The 19,329-nt window shown below is 42.2% G+C and overlaps 1 protein-coding gene across 1 annotated transcript in view; it reads left to right on the top strand.

The window, feature by feature from the left end:
• Window positions 1–19,329, top strand: part of LOC143640215 (alpha-1,6-mannosylglycoprotein 6-beta-N-acetylglucosaminyltransferase A-like) — a 101,881-nt gene that overhangs the window by 42,304 nt on the left and 40,248 nt on the right. Inside the window, exons 2-4 of the mRNA XM_077108100.1 lie at window positions 1,721–1,797; window positions 3,185–3,274; window positions 18,576–18,725. Of these exons, the coding sequence (XP_076964215.1) occupies window positions 1,721–1,797; window positions 3,185–3,274; window positions 18,576–18,725 (317 nt within the window). The remainder of the gene's footprint in view (window positions 1–1,720; window positions 1,798–3,184; window positions 3,275–18,575; window positions 18,726–19,329) is intronic.

The raw sequence follows: 19,329 nt of genomic DNA, 5'->3' as shown, positions 1-19,329 counted from the left end.
GTCATTGGGAAGTACTCTGTATTCTTTGATGCAGCAGCCCATGCTTTAGTGACTTCTGTGCCCTAGCAAGTGGGAGAGGGAAGCTGCAGGCAGAGCATGAAGAAACACAAAGAATGCATTTCTAAAAGTGGCTGAGCCAGGCTGAACTCTTGGCTAGTAAGAGCTAGAAGAAATAGAGCAACAGCCATTTCCATTTTATAGATAACAAAACAGAGGCCCCGACAATCTAAGTAACTTCGTTTTGACTGCCAGTAGACGCTGCCTCTGATCCCTGATAAGGAGGGTGTTTCTTCCTGTGGAGATGTCCCAGTGAAATGCCTGATCAAGAAGTCATGAATTTCTGTTGCAGACTTTCGAAAGATGTGGCTTTTGAGGATTAGGTACAGCTAAGATCCTCTGTAGGGCTAACTTCTTCTTTTAGTCCCAATAACCACCAAGGTACTATTTATCAAATAATGTTGCAATTTGGGATCTGATTTCTGACTAGTTCTTTATATAGAAAACCACTGGTAGGAAATAAGGGTGACATTTTCCAAACCTTCCTGGAAAATATAGATACAAAATGAGAATGAAGCAGATAGAGTCATCCAGATTTCCAACCAGCATGATCATTGCTATAGAAAAATCGGTTTATAACTATTCACTTCTTAAAACCTTTCACTATTTATTGCTCTGCTGTTCTTTGAGGAAAAGACCAAAGTCCTTGTCGTGGCATTTGAGGTCTTTCCTGTGTGGGCGCTGCCTGTCTCATCTGTCTCACCTCTCAGTATCTCACATATTTTCCTTCCAGCCTAAGTGGGTTCCTACATTTGGACCCACCTCAGTACTTTGAAAGACATCTTTAAATTGTCTGGCTCATTCCCACATTGTCCTCCCATCTCAGCTAAGTTAGTATTGGATCTGGGAGGCCTTCTCTGAGCTTTGGAGATTGAGTTGGGTCTCCTCCCTTGCCCAGTCCTGAATCATGTCAGCTATACCGTTCAGTTTCTTGTTCACTCTTTCTCTTTAGATTATAAGCTTCTTGTAAGAATGCTGCTCTTTTTTCAGTTTTGATTCTATAGTCACCAGGAAGCGGAATCCACTTGTACTAGTTACTATAAATGGGATTTGTGGTGAGAAAATATATAAAGCAATAAAGAAATCCTGGTGGAAATCTAATATCTGTAAGGAGCTGTCCCTATTGGAACCACAGTGGGAATTCCTCAAGATGGCGCAGGTGTTTTGTGCCTCTCTGCTCCTCTGCACCCAAGTTCTATTTGCCCTTCTGTCTCCTGTTGGTTTCTTGAGCTCATACACATGACTGCATGAAGTTTCTGCATGATCTCACTTTGCCCATGTGGCCTCCGATGCCCCCCCACCCCCCAGCCCTGGCAGGCACTCCTAATCTCATGGCTTTATTTCCTGCTCCCCATTCATTTGGTTCTCTGTTTCTCACTTGCAAATTTCTAAGCAAGCACACTGGTCAGCCTACTCACCGTTCTGAGCCAAGGCACACCAGTCAGAGGTCATCATCTTGTAGGTGGGGTCTCCTGGAGTCAGGTCCTCACCACAGACCAATCAAACATGTTTGGAGCTGGTGAGGTTCTATGGGTCAGAACCTGGCTGCCATGATGGGCATCTCTTATTTTGGTTTCTCTTCCTGTCTCTCTGCTGACAAGGATGTTAGGCATGTATATTTTATGGACTTGATGGTATCCTTTGTTGTTTTTCATTTTTTTAGATATCATTAATGGAGCTCGAGAAAAATGTGTATTGCCTCCTATGGATGGCTACCCCCACTACGAGGGGAAGATCAAGGTAAGGCTGAAGCATCACCTGCTCATTTCCATCATCCTCAATCTTCCACCCCACCCCCCCAGATACAAATGAGTGAGTGAGACCTGGAAGTGAGTTATTTAAGGGGTGCCTCCATCCTTCAGTATTGCATTGTGGCCATCATGACCCTTCTTTGCTTATGCCAACCCCATGGAGTTAGTCAACATTTACCCTCCATGGTCACACTGGAAGAGCCTGGCCCGCTTTGGGTGCCTGCCATAATGCTGCTTTCTTTTCCAGCCTCTAGTGGGTGGGTGCTTCCTGTGAGGGTTTCTTAGTGTCCACCTGCCCCCTACCCCTACCTCCCTGCCGTCTTAGTCCCAGGCTCCTGATCATTTAATCCAGGCTATAATTTTGGTGCCACATTTGCATTTGTGGTGAGTACCCAGCGATACTGGGCCACTCTTTCAGAGTTATCATTTTTTATTTTTTGGTGCTGGGGACCAACCCATGCCTCATGTATGCTACGCTCATTCTCTAACACCAACCTGCAGCCCCAGCCCAATGTTACATTTTTTTTAAAAATCCATAGCAACAGTAAAGAGATTAGTGGTTGCCAGGGGATTGGGGGGGTGGGAGACATGAGGTAAAGCAGAAGGGATTATTTAGGCAATGAACTATCCCATTGATAATTTCATGGTGGATGCATGCTATAATACATTTATCTAAAGCTATGGAATGTACAACACCAAAGGTGAAGCCTAATGTGGATGATGGTCTTGAGTTGATATTGATGTGTTCATGTAGGTCACTGATTATAGCAAATGTAACACTCTAATGCAGGATGTTGATGGGAGTGCTGTGTTGTGGAGAAGGGTGCATAGAAGCTCTGTACCGTCCACTCACTTTTGCTGTGAACCTAAAACTGCTCTAAAACATAAAGTCTATGGTTAAAAAGAAAATTATATAGCCTGCCCAGTAACTTTCAGGGAGAAGTTTCAGTTTAGGTCTGCAGTTATGACTGTGAGACCAACCTGGCAAGCACTTGCTGATCTCCTTTGGAGCAGGTGCTCCCCGATGCTCAAATTGCACTCAGGCCCACCTGCCCACACTCTGTGTTTCAGGCATTGGTGAAACCCTAGTTTCCAGAAGATGTGCATTTGGCCTTGATAAAACTCTGCTAGGCATGGCCTCTCCTGGCCTCACTCTACAGCTGTGGCCTAGCTGAAGCCAGTGTCTTCCTGTGGGTGCTCCAGGTGTTGAACATCTGGTCATCGTGGCTCAGCAACCACTTGCTCTGTTGTTAAGCTATGGTTTGAACCATTCACCCTGCTATCACCCTTTATACCCCCTCCTTCTCTCAGCAGATGGGTAGGAGCCCAGGGAATGGAGAGCTGAAAGGTGTTCATGTGTGTGCTTGTCATTTCAGTGGATGAAAGATATGTGGCGCTCGGATCGCTGCTACGCAGACTATGGAGTGGATGGGTCCACCTGCTCATTTTTTATTTACCTCAGTGAGGTAGGTAAGTAGCTCACTTCCTGTGGCTCCTGGCGGGGTGCATGTGTGTGGTTAAACTGTTTTGTGGCTGAGCCTGGAATTTGAAAAGTTTCAAAATGTGTAGTGTTGTTTTTATATGGAGGAACTATGGTCTTTTTGTCATTATTCTCCCCACCTCTCAAAAGATTTTTTTTTCATTAGTAGAAAAACAGGCTTGAGTGAGCTGTTCACTTTTTCCTTCAATTTTTCCTATTGTGAAAAACAGGTAATGTGAGATCTACCCTCTGAACCACGTTTAAGACCAATTCAGTGGCATTGAGTACTTCCACAGTATTGTGCAAACATCAGCGCCACCCATCTCCAGAATCATTTTCATCTTGCACAACTTAAACTCTGTACCTAGTTAGCACTAATTCCACACCTCTGTCCCCTAGCATCTAGCAGTCATCATTCTACTTTCTGTCTCTTTGAACTTGACTATTCTAGTTACCCCCTAAAAACAAAATCGTATAATTTGCATCTGGCTCACTTCACTAATCTTCAAGTTGTAGTATGTGTTAGAGTTTCTTTCCATTTTAAGACTGAACCATATGCCACTGTGTTTATATACTACCATTTGCTTATTTATCCACCTATCTGTGAATGCTTGGGTTGCTTCTCCATTTGGCTTTTGTGAATAATGCTGCTTTGAGCCTGGGTGTATAATTTTCTCTTGAATACCTTGTTTTTAGTTCTTTGGAAAGTATATACCCAGAAATGGAATTACAGGATGATTCAATAATTCTATTTTTCATTTCTTGAGGACCTGCTGTATTGTTTTCTATGACAGTCATACCCTTTACATTGCCACCAAAAACAAGGGTTCCAGATTCTCCACATCTTCACCAATACATGGTACCTTCTGTGTTTTCGATAGTAGCCATCTCTATGGATGTGAGTGATAAAACTCATTGTGGTTTTGGTTTGAATTTCCTTTTTTAGTGATACTGAGCTTCTTGTCATGTGGCCAGAGTTAGCCATTTTCTTAAAGGTTGAATTAGTTACTTTTGCCTTCTCTTACTTCTGTTATTGCATCCTTGAATTTAAATAGAAGCTTTGTTTGTTTGTTTGTTTGTTTTAAATAAGGATTGCAGAGCATTTTCCAGACCACACTGGATTTGCTATAGGCTTCAGTGATCTTCATTTCACCTTTAGGAAAGTCAAGGAGTGGAGAGGTGTTAAGGTCTATACAGAAGCAGCTGAAGGGGAAGAACCTCTAGGGGACCAAACCCTGCTACTTCTCCTTCTCCCACTGATGGCCAGGCCAGCCCTCAGGGCTGATGAAACAGATGAAGACCAGTTTCAGAGAATGCAGCTCAGTGGGCTTTCTGCTGCCATTTCTTTTTCATCCTATCCTATTTTTGTGTGCTGTTGATATTGCCATTTAGCCAACATTAATAGCTCCCCGGTGCTCCATGGAAAATGACTCCAGTTTTGAAGCTAAATTAAATGTGTTTGCCATAGTTTTCATTGTGATGTTACAGGGCAAGTTCCCATTGTAGAGCTGAGGCCACTAGAGTGGTCCTTTCTTGCTGGCTCTTTCAATCACATCAGACATGTCTCTCAAGAGTACTAGGCATACTTTCATTGAAGGGATAGGAAAAGGGGACACTCTCAAGGAGAGAGTGAGTCCTCTCAAAGAGGAGACGAACAAAATGCCCCTCCTTCCCTCAAGTTTCATTGAGGGTCCAAGGAGAGTTTCCAGAGAGTCCCACCCATGTCTACCTCTTGACTTTTGACTGACAACAGAATGATATCAGTCTTCTAAGTCCTCACTGTGCATGGTAAAGGTCCAGGACAATGTTAGGTCATTTTGGCCCATGCTTGTCACAGTGCTAATTGGGTCCTCTTGTTATAGATTTTATGGTTAGGGTGAATTATCCTTATCTCCCTGACTTCTTTTCTTTTAATATTTATTTTTTAGTTGTAGTTGGACACAATATCTTTATTTATTTATTTCTATGTGGTGCTGAGTGTTGAACCCAGGGCCTCACTCGTGCTAGGTGAGTGCTCTACCTCTGAGCCACAACCCCAGGCCTCTCCCTGACTTCTGAAACCTGGTCTGTGTAAGGGTCACAAAAGTCCCCCCTTCAGAGTAACTTGTGTTCTTATGGGCATTTTGAATCCACCTTTCTCCTGCATATGAAGGTTAGCTTGGTAGGACCAGCTTATTGAATGATCCCTTAACCTCATATTCCCACCACTTGGGTCTCTTAGTGGGATTCAGGTGCCTTTCTTTTCTGCTTCATAAGGTGACAGGAGCAGACCTCTTTTGATTACAGAAGTCAGGTCAGTATTGGTATTCAGCGTGCCAGCATGTATCCCTGCATTCTATGGAGTTTGCCTCTCTTTTTTGATCATTCCCTCTTTCTTTAGTACATTTAAATCAGACTTTTTTTGTATAGTGCAGGGGATTGAACCCAGGGCTTCTCATATGCTCTATCACTGAGCTATACTTCCAGTCTCACAGACTTTTTAAAAAAATTTTTTGACAAGTTGTTCAATGGCCACTCTGTGGCCATCATGAGAACCCCAGAATAAATGAGTTTAGAACCTCTTGGAAATTAAAAGTTCAAGAGTTGGGCTTGTGCTTTGCCTCATTAGCGGGCTGCTAGCAAATACATTTTTATTTTTATGTTTTTATTCTACTGAAGACTGAACCTCTACCACTGAGTTACATCTCCAGGCCCACATCTACCCCTTTTTTCAATGTTGAGACAGGGTGTTGCTAAATTGCTGAAGCTGGCCTGGAACTTGCAATCTCCTGCCTCAGCCTCCTGAGTTGCTGGGATTATAGGCATATGCCAGGGGCCGTCTGACTACTGGTTATCTCTGTGTGTTTCTTTTTTGTGACTTGGGTGGCCTGTGGCCTAAGTTATCATTTCCTTCTGTAGGGGGTTAAGGCTTGGGTCTACAAATTAACCTTCACTCCAGTGAGAAGTCAATTAGAAGTACTTTTCCTGCCCCGAGGGAGAGGCTTCTCATTCAATTTAATTTTCAAGTTTTCTTCCCCTTTCCCTGTGATAGAATATAGCCAGAATCCAACTGTGCACTATGATTGACAAACCAAGCCAATTTCACACCTTCCCAAGAAGGAGAGGACTGAGGACAGAATAGAGGATTTTACATTCCCACTTCAACTTCCTCTCCATCTCTGAGGCAGGAGCTGGAAAGCTGTCGGAGTGCAATAAAGACCACTGAAAAGCCAGGTGCAGTGGTACATTCCTGTAATCCCAGCAATTCAGGATGCTGAGGCAGGAAGATCATATGTTCAAAGCCAGCTTCAACAACTTAGGGAGGCCCTATGAGACCCTGTCTCATAAAAAATAAAAGGTCTGGGGTTGTTGCTCAGTGGTTTAGTGTCCCTAGGTTCAATCCACAGTACGAAAGTGGGGGGGACCTGCTAGAAAGGGACTGCAATTATTCATGACCTGTTCCCTTCCTTTGAGACCACTGCCCACTCCCAGTTCCCAGGGGAGCTGAAAGGAAAGAAAAGCAAGGTTCTGAAGCAAAATTGAAAGGACTGCTGGACAGATTTGGCTCTGCATGGGTCATCTGTACTTACTTTGGAGACAGAGTGTTTCCTTTCAGGACATGATTCTTATAGTCACAAAGTGTGGAATGGGAATTCATTACTCAATCACTCTTTTCTGAAGATGATCAGGTTTTCCCTTTTGTTTAGGCAAATTCTAAGTGAGCACTTCTTGAACATCTGTCATAATCATCTATTGTCAACTACTGAGAACTCATTTTCTTTCCATCATGCTGTGTGCTCATCCTAAGAGTCAGATGGGAGAGGAAGAATGATCCAGGAAGGATAGAGATGGTTTCTCTTGGGAGAGTGCTAGGAACCTCTTTTTTAAGTTTTATTCTAAAAATAACCCTGAACCAGGACTTTAAAAAAATTTTTTTAATCAAAGCATCATCAAGTTACCTTATAAGAGTTCAAAAGTTTCACTGTGATGGTCACTTCAATAGGATTACTTACTGCCTTAGAGCCTCATAACTGAACTTCAGCTTCCATTTCTCCTGTTTTCTATGTTTTGTGATTTTGGGAAAGTGACTCAACTTCTTCATGCCTGGGGTTCTTCCTTTAGTAACTATTAGTTTTAATTTTTGTTTGGTTTTGAAAGACCTTACCTTGAGTGTATTGTGAGGATTCTCGTTTCTATGAGAAAGTACTTAGAGCAGAGCCTAGAAATGGAAGACAGGCAATCAACATAACTGATACATTTATGGTTTTCAATGTCATCATTATTTGAAGATAGTTGTGGCCTGTCACTTAGCCTTGGACATTATAAGTGGGCTTTTGGTTCCATTTTAGAATTAAAATCAATGTATGGTTCTTGCTCACCAAATCTGATTTAACTTTAGATCCTTTGACTTCTGGTAATTTAGAAATTCAACAGTTCCCTTGATGCTTTTTTTTTAAATTGAAAAACAGAAATTGTCTAAGTTTGTGCAACACAATGTTTTGATACACTCATATATTGTAAAAGACCAAATCAAGCTAATTAGCATGCCCTTTACCTCACTTTTTTTTAATGGAAAGCACATTTCCCCTTACCTGTTTATCTCTGGATATGATGCTTGTGTTTGCATTTAAATTGTGAGCTGGTGGTTGGGGATGTGGCTCAAGTGGTAGCACGCTCGCCTGGCATGCGTGCGGCCCGGGTCCCAGGTTCGATCCTTAACACCACATACAAACAAAGATGTTGTGTACGCCGAAAACTAAAAAGTAAATATTAAAAATTCTCTCTCTCTCTCTCTCTCTCTCTCTCTCTCTCTCTCTCTCCCTCTCTCACTCTCTCTTTAAAAAAATAATAAAAAAATAAATTGGGAGCTGGTGTATATGGAGTCAGTATACCCACTATAATTGTTAATGTGAAATTGGCAGAGATGGTTTCCAAAGCCAATTAATTCCTTCAATTAATTCCCATCTAGTATTTTAAATCCTAGATAATACCTCAGTCATTGTTGGGGTTTGCTGGTCTGGTTTTGGTTTATTTTTTCGTTTTATGTCTCTCCCCCATTTCCCCTTCCCCTCTCTCCTCTCTCCCTGTTTTCTTACTTCATTGAACCCTGAAGATTGATAATTTCCCATATCATATGCCAGATTTCTCTAGCGGGTGATAAGATAACCTAGAGGGATATCCTTATTTGGCTTCTCAACTTGATCAGCATATGCCCCAGTGACTTTTGTTCTAGTTATCCTATTGAAAGAGCCAATTCTTTTTTCTATCTATTTTCAACATTAGAAGTTTGACAGATCTCACAAGGAAATAAAGTAAAATGCCTCATCTTTTTAGTTACCTGGTGAATTGCAGCATCAGATGCAGAACTGTGTTAAAAAAAAAAATTAGTTGTAGCTGGACACAATACCTTCATTTTCTTTATTTTTATATGGTGCTGAGGATCGAACCCAGGGCCATGCTCATGCTAGCCTAGCGCTCCACTGCTCAGCCCCAGCCCCAGCCCTGTCTTAATAAGTGGCATTCTTTCTTCCTTCCTTCATTCCTTCTTCTTAGGGTTGTCTCAGTGGCCAGATCCCACTGAATTACAGATTTAGAAACCTCCACTTTTGCCCTCATTATGTGTGATCTACAGATCATTTTTGGTTAATCATGTAGGAAGTGAAGCCATCAGAATGACTGACCCCTTATAGTATCCCTGTGACTGCTTGTTATATGTCTGACACTGCACTATTGCCTGGAATGGACAGGACCATTGTGGTGAAAGAGGTGCCCTTGTTTTGGGGGGTCTCTGGGTGGTAGAGAGAATGAAGCATCATTGAGCCCCCACTCTAAGACGGACACCTCAAATATCCAATCTCATTTAAACCACTCATCAGTTCCAATGGTTAATGGAAACCCAAGTCACAGATAGCTCAGACGTCTCTTTGCTGCTCCTTGGTCCCAAAGAAAACTCAGGCATGTAATTTATAGGAATTGACTTTGCATTCAGCCTTTTACTTAAATCGCCTGGGTTTCAAATGTAGCTCTATTTAGCATCTGAAATGCTTATGACCAGAATTTCAGAGAGTTTTTGATTTTGGAATATTTGCATAGGCTTTCCTGATTGAGCATCCTAAATCTGAAAATTTGAAACTTGAAATGCTACAAAATCTGGATTTTTTTTTGAGCCTTTTAAATTTCAGATTTGGGGATTAGAAACACTCAACAAGTGTATCATAAGCAGCAGAATTCTTTCTTTTTATTGCCCACAGGTAGACCACAGGCCAGGCCAGTGGCAAAAGAGCAGAATTCCCCTTGTTACTCCTGCTGTCAGAACTGAGCACCATTTCTTTGCCTAAAGAAAGAATGTGGGGAGGAGGAGGGCAGGTGGGGTAGCCTTTGAGATCCTTGGCTTCTGAAGATCTTCTGGAACCCTCAAGACTTGAATGAGATACAGCAAGGACTGCTCCCCCTCCCCCATACATACACACCTTTCTCTCAGGGGGTTACATGAGATAAATGAGCCAAGAACTGCACAGACTTTAAATTATTCTGCAATGTAAATTATTTCTGCTTCAGTGCTGAAATTCACAGAGATTTTCATTTTAGAGCTTACCTCTAATCTTGGAATAAAACACTTTTTCATCCTTGTTGAATTTTAGCCTTCAGGAGCAGGCAGATGAGGTTGTCTCCTTTTGTCTCCCTTTGCACCTCTCTTCTTTCTTTTTACCTCAAAATTCCTATGAGAGAAAACCTTATTCTTTTTTTTTTGGATCATTTTCCTTTATCTTTTGTTTTTGTTTTTTATTGATTTTTTTATATATGACAGCACAATGTATTATAATTCTTATTATACATATACAGCACATTTTTTCATATCTCTGGTTGTATATAAAGTATATTCACATTAATTCGTGTCTCCATACATGTACTTTGTATAATGATATCCATCTCATTCCACCATCATTCCTAACTCCATGTCCTCTCCCTTCCCCTCCCACTCCTCTGCCCTATCTAGTGTTTGTCTATTCCTCCCATGCTTCTTCTCCCTATCTCACTATGAATCAGCCTCCTTATATCAGAGAAAACATTTGGCATTTGGTTTGGGGGGATTGGCTAACTTCACTTAGCATTATCTTCTCCAATACCATCCATTTACCTGCAAATGCCATGATTTTATTCTCTTTTATTGCTGAGTAATGTTCCATTGTGTATATATGCCACATTTTCTTTACCCATTTATCTATTGAAGGGCATCTAGGTTTGTTCTACTGTTTAGCTATTGTGAATTGTGTGCCATAAACATTGATGTGGCTATTTTTCTATAGTATGCTGTTTTTAAGTACGTTGGGTGTAGTTTGAGGAGAGGGATAGCTGGGTTAAATGGTGGTTTCATTCCCAGTTTTTCAAGGAATCTCCATCCTGCTTTCCATATTGGCTACACCAATTTGCAGTCCCGTCAGCAACGTATGCGTGTACCTTTTCTCCCCACATCCTCACCAACACTTATTGTTGTTTGTCTTCATAATAGCTGCCATTCTGACAAGAGGAAGATGATATCTCAGAGTAGTTTTGATTTGCATTTGAGAGAACCTTATTCTTAGTAGCTATGTTAAAAGGAAGGTGAATCAATTGTACAGTGTACCTTCTAAGGTTCATAATTCTCCTTTTATTTTTTATTAAAAATAAGTCTAGATGGTCCTGAACTTGAACTCCTTATCTAAGTGGAAGGACATGGCTCCTGACCCCCACCTGGGAAGTTGAACAGATCCTTAGTGTGTATCAGGAACTAGGCCTTACCTAAGACTGTCTTTTCTATAAATCCATAAATGCTTTGTGGTCTGGGCATCCTCTATCCTTCTTAATCATCATGTATGAGTGCTTGCTCAGTATCAGGTCTCTGCTGAGTTCATGTCCTGCTCTTTAGAAGTCCACAGTTCCACCTGGGTGGGAACCTCCAGGGACTGTGTTGCCCAGAGATCAAGCAAGAAGATCTTGAAGATACAGAGCTGGTAGCAGTGAAATTCACTTGGGTGAATGCAGGAAATCAGACTTGTCAAGGATGAGGATGAAGAAGTCTATCCAGGAGAAAAATAAAGAGGAAGGAGGGGCATTGCAGGCAAAGACAATGGTACCAGGTGCAAGAGAGGCTGGGAATGACCAGAAGGAAATAAACCATAGAAGGAAATAGAGAAGAAATAAACCATAGAAGGAAAAGTTGGAGAGCTTTCAGGAAAGAAGCCCAGATTGTGAGGGGACTTGTGTATAGAGTTCAGAAAGGAGTCTTTTATCCAAATGACCAGAGGGACCTTTAGAACCATTTCTATAGGAGAGCAAAATTTTCATTTGAGAAATTAGAAGGTGGATTGAAGGAGCTAGAGTTTGGAAATAGTATCTTACCTTCTAGGAAGTAGGGCTTGAGGCAGACTCACACACAGTAGCCCCTCCTCTCTAGGATTGCTGTCCATAAATTCATTTAACTGTGTTACACTGTGTCCTTAAAATAGTAAGTGGAAAATTCCAGAAACAACCAGTTTCTAAGTGTTGGATGACTTTTATGACCATATGTTGTTATCATTATTTTCTTTTATTGTAAGCTATTGTCTCTCATTGTGCCTAACTTATTAATTAAAATTGATCATAAGTTCCTATATATAGGAAAGAACACAGTATATGTAGGTTCCCTTTCTATCTGCAGCTTCAGGCATCCACTGGGGTTCTTGGAACTATCCCTCATAGATAAAGAGAGACTACCATATTTTACTGTGGCAAAGGAAAAGTGTGAGAAGATGTGATGGAGTGTGTAACCACGCTGTTCCTCTGTTTTACCAAGAGCCATACAGACATGGGGGCACAGTGGATACTGGACTCCTGGAGGTTTATAAAGATCTCTGCCTTAGCATCGTCTAGGTGACATAAAAGAAGTGGGCTTATTTGCCCTGCTCTGCCCAATGTGCCATTGGCCTTGGTTTACCTCACAGTAAACTAAACCCCCATGTCCCACCATTCCACCTTGTGGCTTCTTCCTAGCCTGGCTGATATGAGCACTGACTGAGAAAGAGAAAGAGAAAGAGCAGGCAGCTGGGGAAATCAGGGAAGGCTCATAATGTATGTGTGTCATCATGCACAATGGAACTTAGCTTACAGAAGTGACAACAGGATGGGACAGGTGCAGAGTGAAAGGAGGAGACCGGGAGCAGCAGAAGATGCACAAGATGGCCACTCAGTACAGTGGACAAGTCCACACATAATCTTTTAAGAAGGAATATCACAGCACTAGTAAAGGACTTGTATGTCTATTTTCAGTCTAGATGTGCTTATTCTATGGCCTTGTTTCTTAAGGAAAACGTGATGCATTATTGTACACACATGGCCCCAACTTACAGTTCGACTTGGTTCATTGGAGTATTAAATACACTTGTGATTTACCATATCATTTCTTAAGCTGTGCTTACCAGGACGTAGCCCCATTGTAAGTCAAGGAGCATCTATAGTTGTAAAACCATGTAATAGACCAGTTTCTTAATTTGTGGGGAAGGAGGTGGAAGCTACTACTTTAAAAGTGATTGAAACTCCAGGAAGCTCCTGATCACAAGTGTCCTTCTCAGATTCTTTGTGCTGGAAATGGCAGCCCAACTTCCCTGGCCTGGACCATAGCCAGGATGTGCTGACTCTTGGAACCCTGATGGAGGGCAAGGATGCAGCAGGGCTCAGAATTAACTGGTTCTGCAGACCAGAAGCCTTTCAGGGCCACAAACTCTCTCCCACTTGGCCTTGTATGTGTGAGGGCTTCATTTTTCTTTGAGTCTGGTCTCCGCAGGGTAGGATCTGCCCTTGCCTCCACAGCCCAGTTTTGCAGTCCAATTTCTATTGCCTGGAGAGGTCTTGACTCTCCATATTGCCTGGCACGTCCCAGGGAGAATTCCCCTGGCTCAGACTTACCAGGTACTTTCCACTAGACAAACAAACTTGGGGCAGGGCTGTAAATTCGTTTTTGTTGTTGTTGTTGTTAATGGCAGGTCACCAGGTGCTACATGGATGTGTAGAAATGAAGTAGAAGAGGCTATGTGTGTTTGCAGTGGGGAACAGGGGTATTACTGAGGAAAAATACATGCCATCCATACTCCAATCTAAAGCTCAAAATACTGCCATTTCCAGAGGTCAAGTCTATACTCCCAGATGAAAGAGATGTTAGACACAGAGCTTCTTCCTCTCAAGTTCTGCATCCCGCCTCCCCTGCTGCAGCGCTTACCAGTGTTGCTTAGATTGAATTGTTTTCCTAAATCTCTCCATCCTGGCTCTAAATATCTTCCTACAAGTTCTGCAAATGTGCCTGCCCCCAGCTATAGCCATAAACAGCCAAAGACACGCGACTGCGGTGCTCGTTGACTCCATCAGGGCTCTCTTTTCCCTTTGCATCTCCTGCCCCCAGATGAGGTTAGGTAGATTTAAATTTTAATCAGTTAGATCCGTTGTTTTTAATGGGAATTTAAATTGAACTAAGGACTGAAAATATTAGGGGGCTGCAAGTCACTCAGCTGGAACGTGGTAGCAGCATTTCCCCTGGCTCTAAGATGGGTGGTGGCTTGCTGTAGTGTGATCCTCAGTGCAAGCCCTTTCTGACTAGATCTCAGGAATTACTAGGTGGCAGAGCATTGGGACTAAGCTTTTTTTTTTTTTTTTTTTAACTTTGGCCCCTTAAGTCAGAGAAGGAAAGCTTCCTAGAGTGATTTCAACCCACTTCTTTGATCAATGGGACTTGGATTTTCCATCTAAGCCTGGATGACCAAAACAAGGGAAAGGAAGGGGGTATATGCTAGAAGATGCCCCCATCCCTGTATATCACCCGCCTCTTTGGGCCTTCCCATGAGTTGAGGAAAGGCAAGCAGGGACACACTTAATTTAAGAAACCTCAGCCCTTAAACACAAAGGGTAGAGTACACATCACACACTGAAGATAAAAGGGGATCCCTTGAACCCCTTGATGCCAGGAACTAAGCCTTACAGTGTGGTGACAGTCGTGAGGCCTTAGAGTCTTGGACATACTGTGTTTGGTTTATTCATGATCACATCTGTTTTAAATTTTTACATTTTATATGTGAACTATATCAAATATACAAATGTCTTTTCCACATTTTTTTACTGGTGTACTATAATTGTACATATTGATGGGATTTGTTGTTGTGTATTTGTACATGCACACAAGGTAACAATATAATTTGGCCAGTATCACGCCCCAGCACTTCCCCCCTCCCCCTGCCTCCCTCTCTCCCTTCCACTCCCTGGTTCCTTTCCTTTACTGATCTCCCTTTGATTTTCATTCCCTGAGATCCACCCCCACCTTTCTTTTTCTTTTTCTGTCCAGCTTTCACATTTGAGAGAAAACATATGACCCTTGACCTTCTGAGTTTGACTTATTTTACTTAACATGATGGCCACTTGTTCCATCCATTTTCCTGCAAATGCCATGATTTCTTTTTTCTTTATGGCTGAATAAAATTCCATTGTGAAATATACAGAAGTCTTTAAAAACCAAGGCATTGTCTTAGTCCATTTTCTCTTAGCATAATAAAATATTTTAGTTTGGATAATTTATAAAGAACAGACTTTTTTTGGCTCATGATTCTGGAGGCTGAGAAGTCCAAGAGCGCGATGCTGGCATCTTCTGGGGGCTTGGTGAGGGCCTCATGCTTCATCATAATATAGAGGAGGACATCCCCTGGGGAGACAGAGCAAGTGTGCCAGCTCAGGCCTCGCTTCTTCTCATAAGACCACTAATGTCATCTGGGGGCTTCACCGTCATGACCTCATCTAATCCTAATTACCTCCCAAAGGCCCACCTCCAAATACCATTAATATATGAATTTCTAACACATCACCTTGGGGAAACACATCTGAATCATAGTAGACATCCAAGTACCACCCAGATTTGTTGATGTTAGTACTTACAGTATTTTTAAACATGGAAATGATATATTACAAATAACACTGAAGCTCCATCTGCTTCTGTAGATCATCTCTCCTCTGTAATCAGTATCTGGAATTTAGTTCCAATCATCCTCCTACATGTTTTTGTACTTCAGCTACAAATGTCCATAAGTGTGAACATTACCCACATGCATAATATTGCTTTGTAGGGTTAAGAATATACAAAAGTTGCATCCAGCCATATAGATTGTTTCACAATGGGTCCCCATACTGTTGCTCTCTTGCAGAAACCACAGACAAGTTACATCCCCTTTTGAGCTACAGGGAAGTATGTGGTAAGGTGCTGCTTATATTAATTGTGGCACAATCCAGATGAACAATCAGGGCCTGGAAAGAGACCAACTTGACATTCTACAGGCAGCATCAGCAGAACTTTGTGATTGATTTGATGCACATATTGGCAGGAATTGGAGTGAGGAATAATGATTATGGTCCAGGTATTGGTAGGGAGATTAATGCTGGTCACTGAACTCAGGGGCAGATACAAGGATACTGCTCAGGTTAGGTGATGGGTCCTCTTTTAGACCTGTTAAGTTGGAAGCAACTACAGCATAACAGATGGAAAATTTCAGAATGCCATGAGATATTTGGACTTGAAATTCAGGAAAGAGACCTGAGCTGGAAATGCCTTGTTGGGTTCCTTGAGCATCTCATGAGCGTTCACTTCAGGCATTATAATAGTTTGGTTTAAGAAACTTCAGTGGCACCTTTACCTGGAATAAATAGTGTGGTTCAGACTCACGAGATTTCTACCAAACTCTGACAAGTGTCAGCAAGAGAACCAAGGCTGAGTTAACTAATTACCATGTCAGCTTCAAAGGTTAGAGTTATACTTGAGACAGTTTTCCCTCCAATCATCCATGGGGATTTTCTCATTTGTGAGATTCTATAAATCCTCTCTGAATATAATTCCTGCTTTCTGACTGCACCATGCCTTAGTGTTAAAGAGTTCAAAGACTTTATTAGCCTTTATGTAGACTTCTTTCTATTTGCCCAAACTTGCCACCTTGTTATGCTTCAAGGTGCCCCAACCTTTCCTGGGATTTGCTGACAGTACATATGTAACCTAGTGTATCATTTCTTTCACAGACATTTACTCTGGGAACTCTACTCTTAAGTCTGCCATGAATGGTTTTCTGCAGGGTGGGAAGCAGATGGACCATTCCCTATTCTGCCTGTAGCTTGCTGCAGGTCTTACCTGGGGCCTGTGGTCCACCCTCACTATTTAGCAGCTGACTTTTCATGGGGCGGTGTCTCCTTTTTATAAGGGAGAGATGCCTGTCCCCACCCCCAATCTCTGCCTCAAGGCCAGCAGGATGTCCTGAGAGGCCTCCTTTTGTGTGATTGGAATCAGCCCTCAGTAGCTAAAAATGTAGGGTGGGGTCCAGGAAGAGTTTGGGTAGCTGCTGCTGTTGAAAGTGTCCAGAAAGACCTGGCACACTTAGAATAGGGAATGGCTGCTCGTGGGTGGGCCCTAGTTTTCTCTCCATCTCTTGCTTTTATCTTCTCCTCGTCCTCCTCCTCCTTCATCTCCCCCTTCCCCTTTGCCCCTTCTTCCTCTCTATTCCCCTCTCTCCCTCCTTTTCCTCCTTTCTCTCACTGGGATGTCTCAGTGCAGTCTCTCTCATTACCATCTGCCCGTGCCTACCCCCTCCTTCCCTTTAGTACTTACTTGATTCTTTTCCCACACCACAATTGGCCTCTGGCTTCCTCGGGGCCTGTTCCCTGGTCTATGACCTCACAGATTCCAACACTGAATGACCTTTTTGCTATAATGTCTATCACCATCTGTCAGGAATCCCTCTGAGTCAGGATTCTGACTTTCTTCATCTGCTTCAGCCTACCACACCATCCCTGGGTCCCCCAGTTCCATTAGCAGGGGAGGAGGCAGGGTCCCTGAGAAGAGGTTGTGTGAGGCAAGAGTTACCAAACATGTCTACCATAAGAACCATATCCCAGAGCCCCTCCAATTAACCTTTCCCAGGTAGATGGCCCTAAGCATGGCTCAAACTCCCAAGTGGGAAGCTGTGATTTATAAATGGTTCCTCATCACTATGCCCAGCAGCCTCACCAAACTTCACCTGGAATTAAACTTGCAGCTCAAGCGTTCATGTTATTTATATGTTAGTCTTCAGGGAGTAGCTTGCTTGATGCTAAGTCATCCTGATCTGTAAAATAGAGAATGTGGACTTGCTGTTGTATCCTTCATGAATATTTCTGATATATGATTTGAAAGTTTTCCCCTAGACTGAGAGTCCTGTGTTATAGTCACGAGGGCAGTGAGTGGCAGAGGGCAAATTGTGACTGGCTGCATTCAGAGCCTGCCTCCTCTTCCCTGTGCTCCATGGCTACTGTTGTCACACCCTGTGTCCCTTATGGGTTTGAGTCACAGAACTTTCTATTAATAGATTTGCCTCAAGTGTCTGAAACAGGCTTAGAATGGGAAAGCCTTGTCCCACCTTCATACAACTGGAAAACATTACAGAACTTGAATTTTTCAGCTTTCAAATAAATAAATAAAACACCAAACAACCAAGCTGTACAAAATCCAGCTTGCACAACTTAGTCACACGGAAACACGAAGAGGAAGAAAAAGTGATCTGATTTCCACTTTATAGGTGGTTTTGATTCAGAAAATATGCTTCAAATCCAGTTCCTACAAATACAAAAAAAAGGGGGGCTTGGTTTTGCTTCTAGAATAAAAAGTAAAACTACTCTTGAATGTTTCTGGTCTTACCAGAGTTTCCATTTATCCCTTTTTTTACTTTTGCCTACCTGGATATTCTTCTCTCTCCAGCTACTGAGTCAATCGATACATATTGTGGGAAACTCTTCTCTCCCCATGACGAGAATTAAGTGGGATCCAGTTCCAACAACATGAGTTAATCATCACTAGAAATATTGGCAAGAGCTGGGGATGTTTGTATTCCTTGGGGACAGCTTAGCATCTCCGGATAAACATTCCAGTCCAATCTTCTGGCTTCTCTGGGTCTTCCATCTCCAAACTCTCTCCCCCATAAAGAGGATGAGCCAAAAGCAACTTGAGGATCCCTGGTAATTTACAAAGTGAGGACGATACTTCCAAAGAGTGGCAATGAGTTGTCATTGGTACTCAGTAATGTGTTGTAATATAGTGTATTTCTTGCATAGTTATACAGTAGCAATATGACTATTTTTAACCTTAAAAAAGAAAGTCCAGAATTTGGATTGCCAAACTACTGCCATTTCCACGATAAGAATGCCCACCCCTGAGGCCTCTAGCTCTTAGAAGCTCCATCCTTCCAGACAGGTTGTTAAGCAAATAAAACAAGAAATGCTTTCTGCTTGTGCCCTCGTTTTAGAATAGAAAGATCTATTTGGACATCATCCACACATATATGGAAGTGCATGCAACAGTTTATGGCTCCAGCACAAAGAATATTTCCAGTTACGTGAAAAACCATGGCATACTCAGTGGACGAGACCTGCAATTTCTTCTCCGAGAAACCAAGGTGAGTTTTCAGTAGATTTGTAAACATTGACCAGTGTTGCTCTTTACAGGTTTGTTTCCCTTGGCATTAAAAATGCGATCAGATTCTTTCTTGTTTTCTTTCTAACAATGCAATAGCTCTTTAGGCCTTGATTGGGCAGTAGTTTCCTAGCAGCTGTCACTAAAAAAAATTAGTGAATAGGGAAAGGAGGTTGCTACTGTTTGTTAATTGATTTTGGCAAAAAAATAATGCAATTAATTTTTTTTCAAAAATTGTTATTTGCACAATTCCTGAACTAACTAAAAATACGTGGGGAAGTCAGGAAACTTTATAATAAAAAAAATTTACAGAGGATCTTCTCTGTGCTAGGCAATAAGCCAGGGGCTGGGAGTAGGGCCAAACATGGGAAAGGTAAGGCTCTATCTTAAAGGACAGTCCTTCTGCTAGAATAGGAGCCTCTTCACAGTAAGCCAGGGTTAATGAACTCTTCACTCTGTTATCTGTGTTCAAGGAATCAAATTGGGTCCCTAACCAGCTTTTCCTCATACCTCCTCATTTAGCAAGTATGTCCTGGACACCAGAAAAAAAAAAGAAGAGGTTCATATGGAAGAAAAATCCCTGCTGC

The sequence above is a fragment of the Callospermophilus lateralis genome, unplaced genomic scaffold (genome assembly GCF_048772815.1).
Source record: "Callospermophilus lateralis isolate mCalLat2 unplaced genomic scaffold, mCalLat2.hap1 Scaffold_137, whole genome shotgun sequence".
Classification (NCBI taxonomy): Eukaryota; Metazoa; Chordata; class Mammalia; order Rodentia; family Sciuridae; genus Callospermophilus; species Callospermophilus lateralis.
Note: the sequence above shows the minus strand (reverse complement) of the source record. Positions and strands in the feature narration are given on the sequence as shown.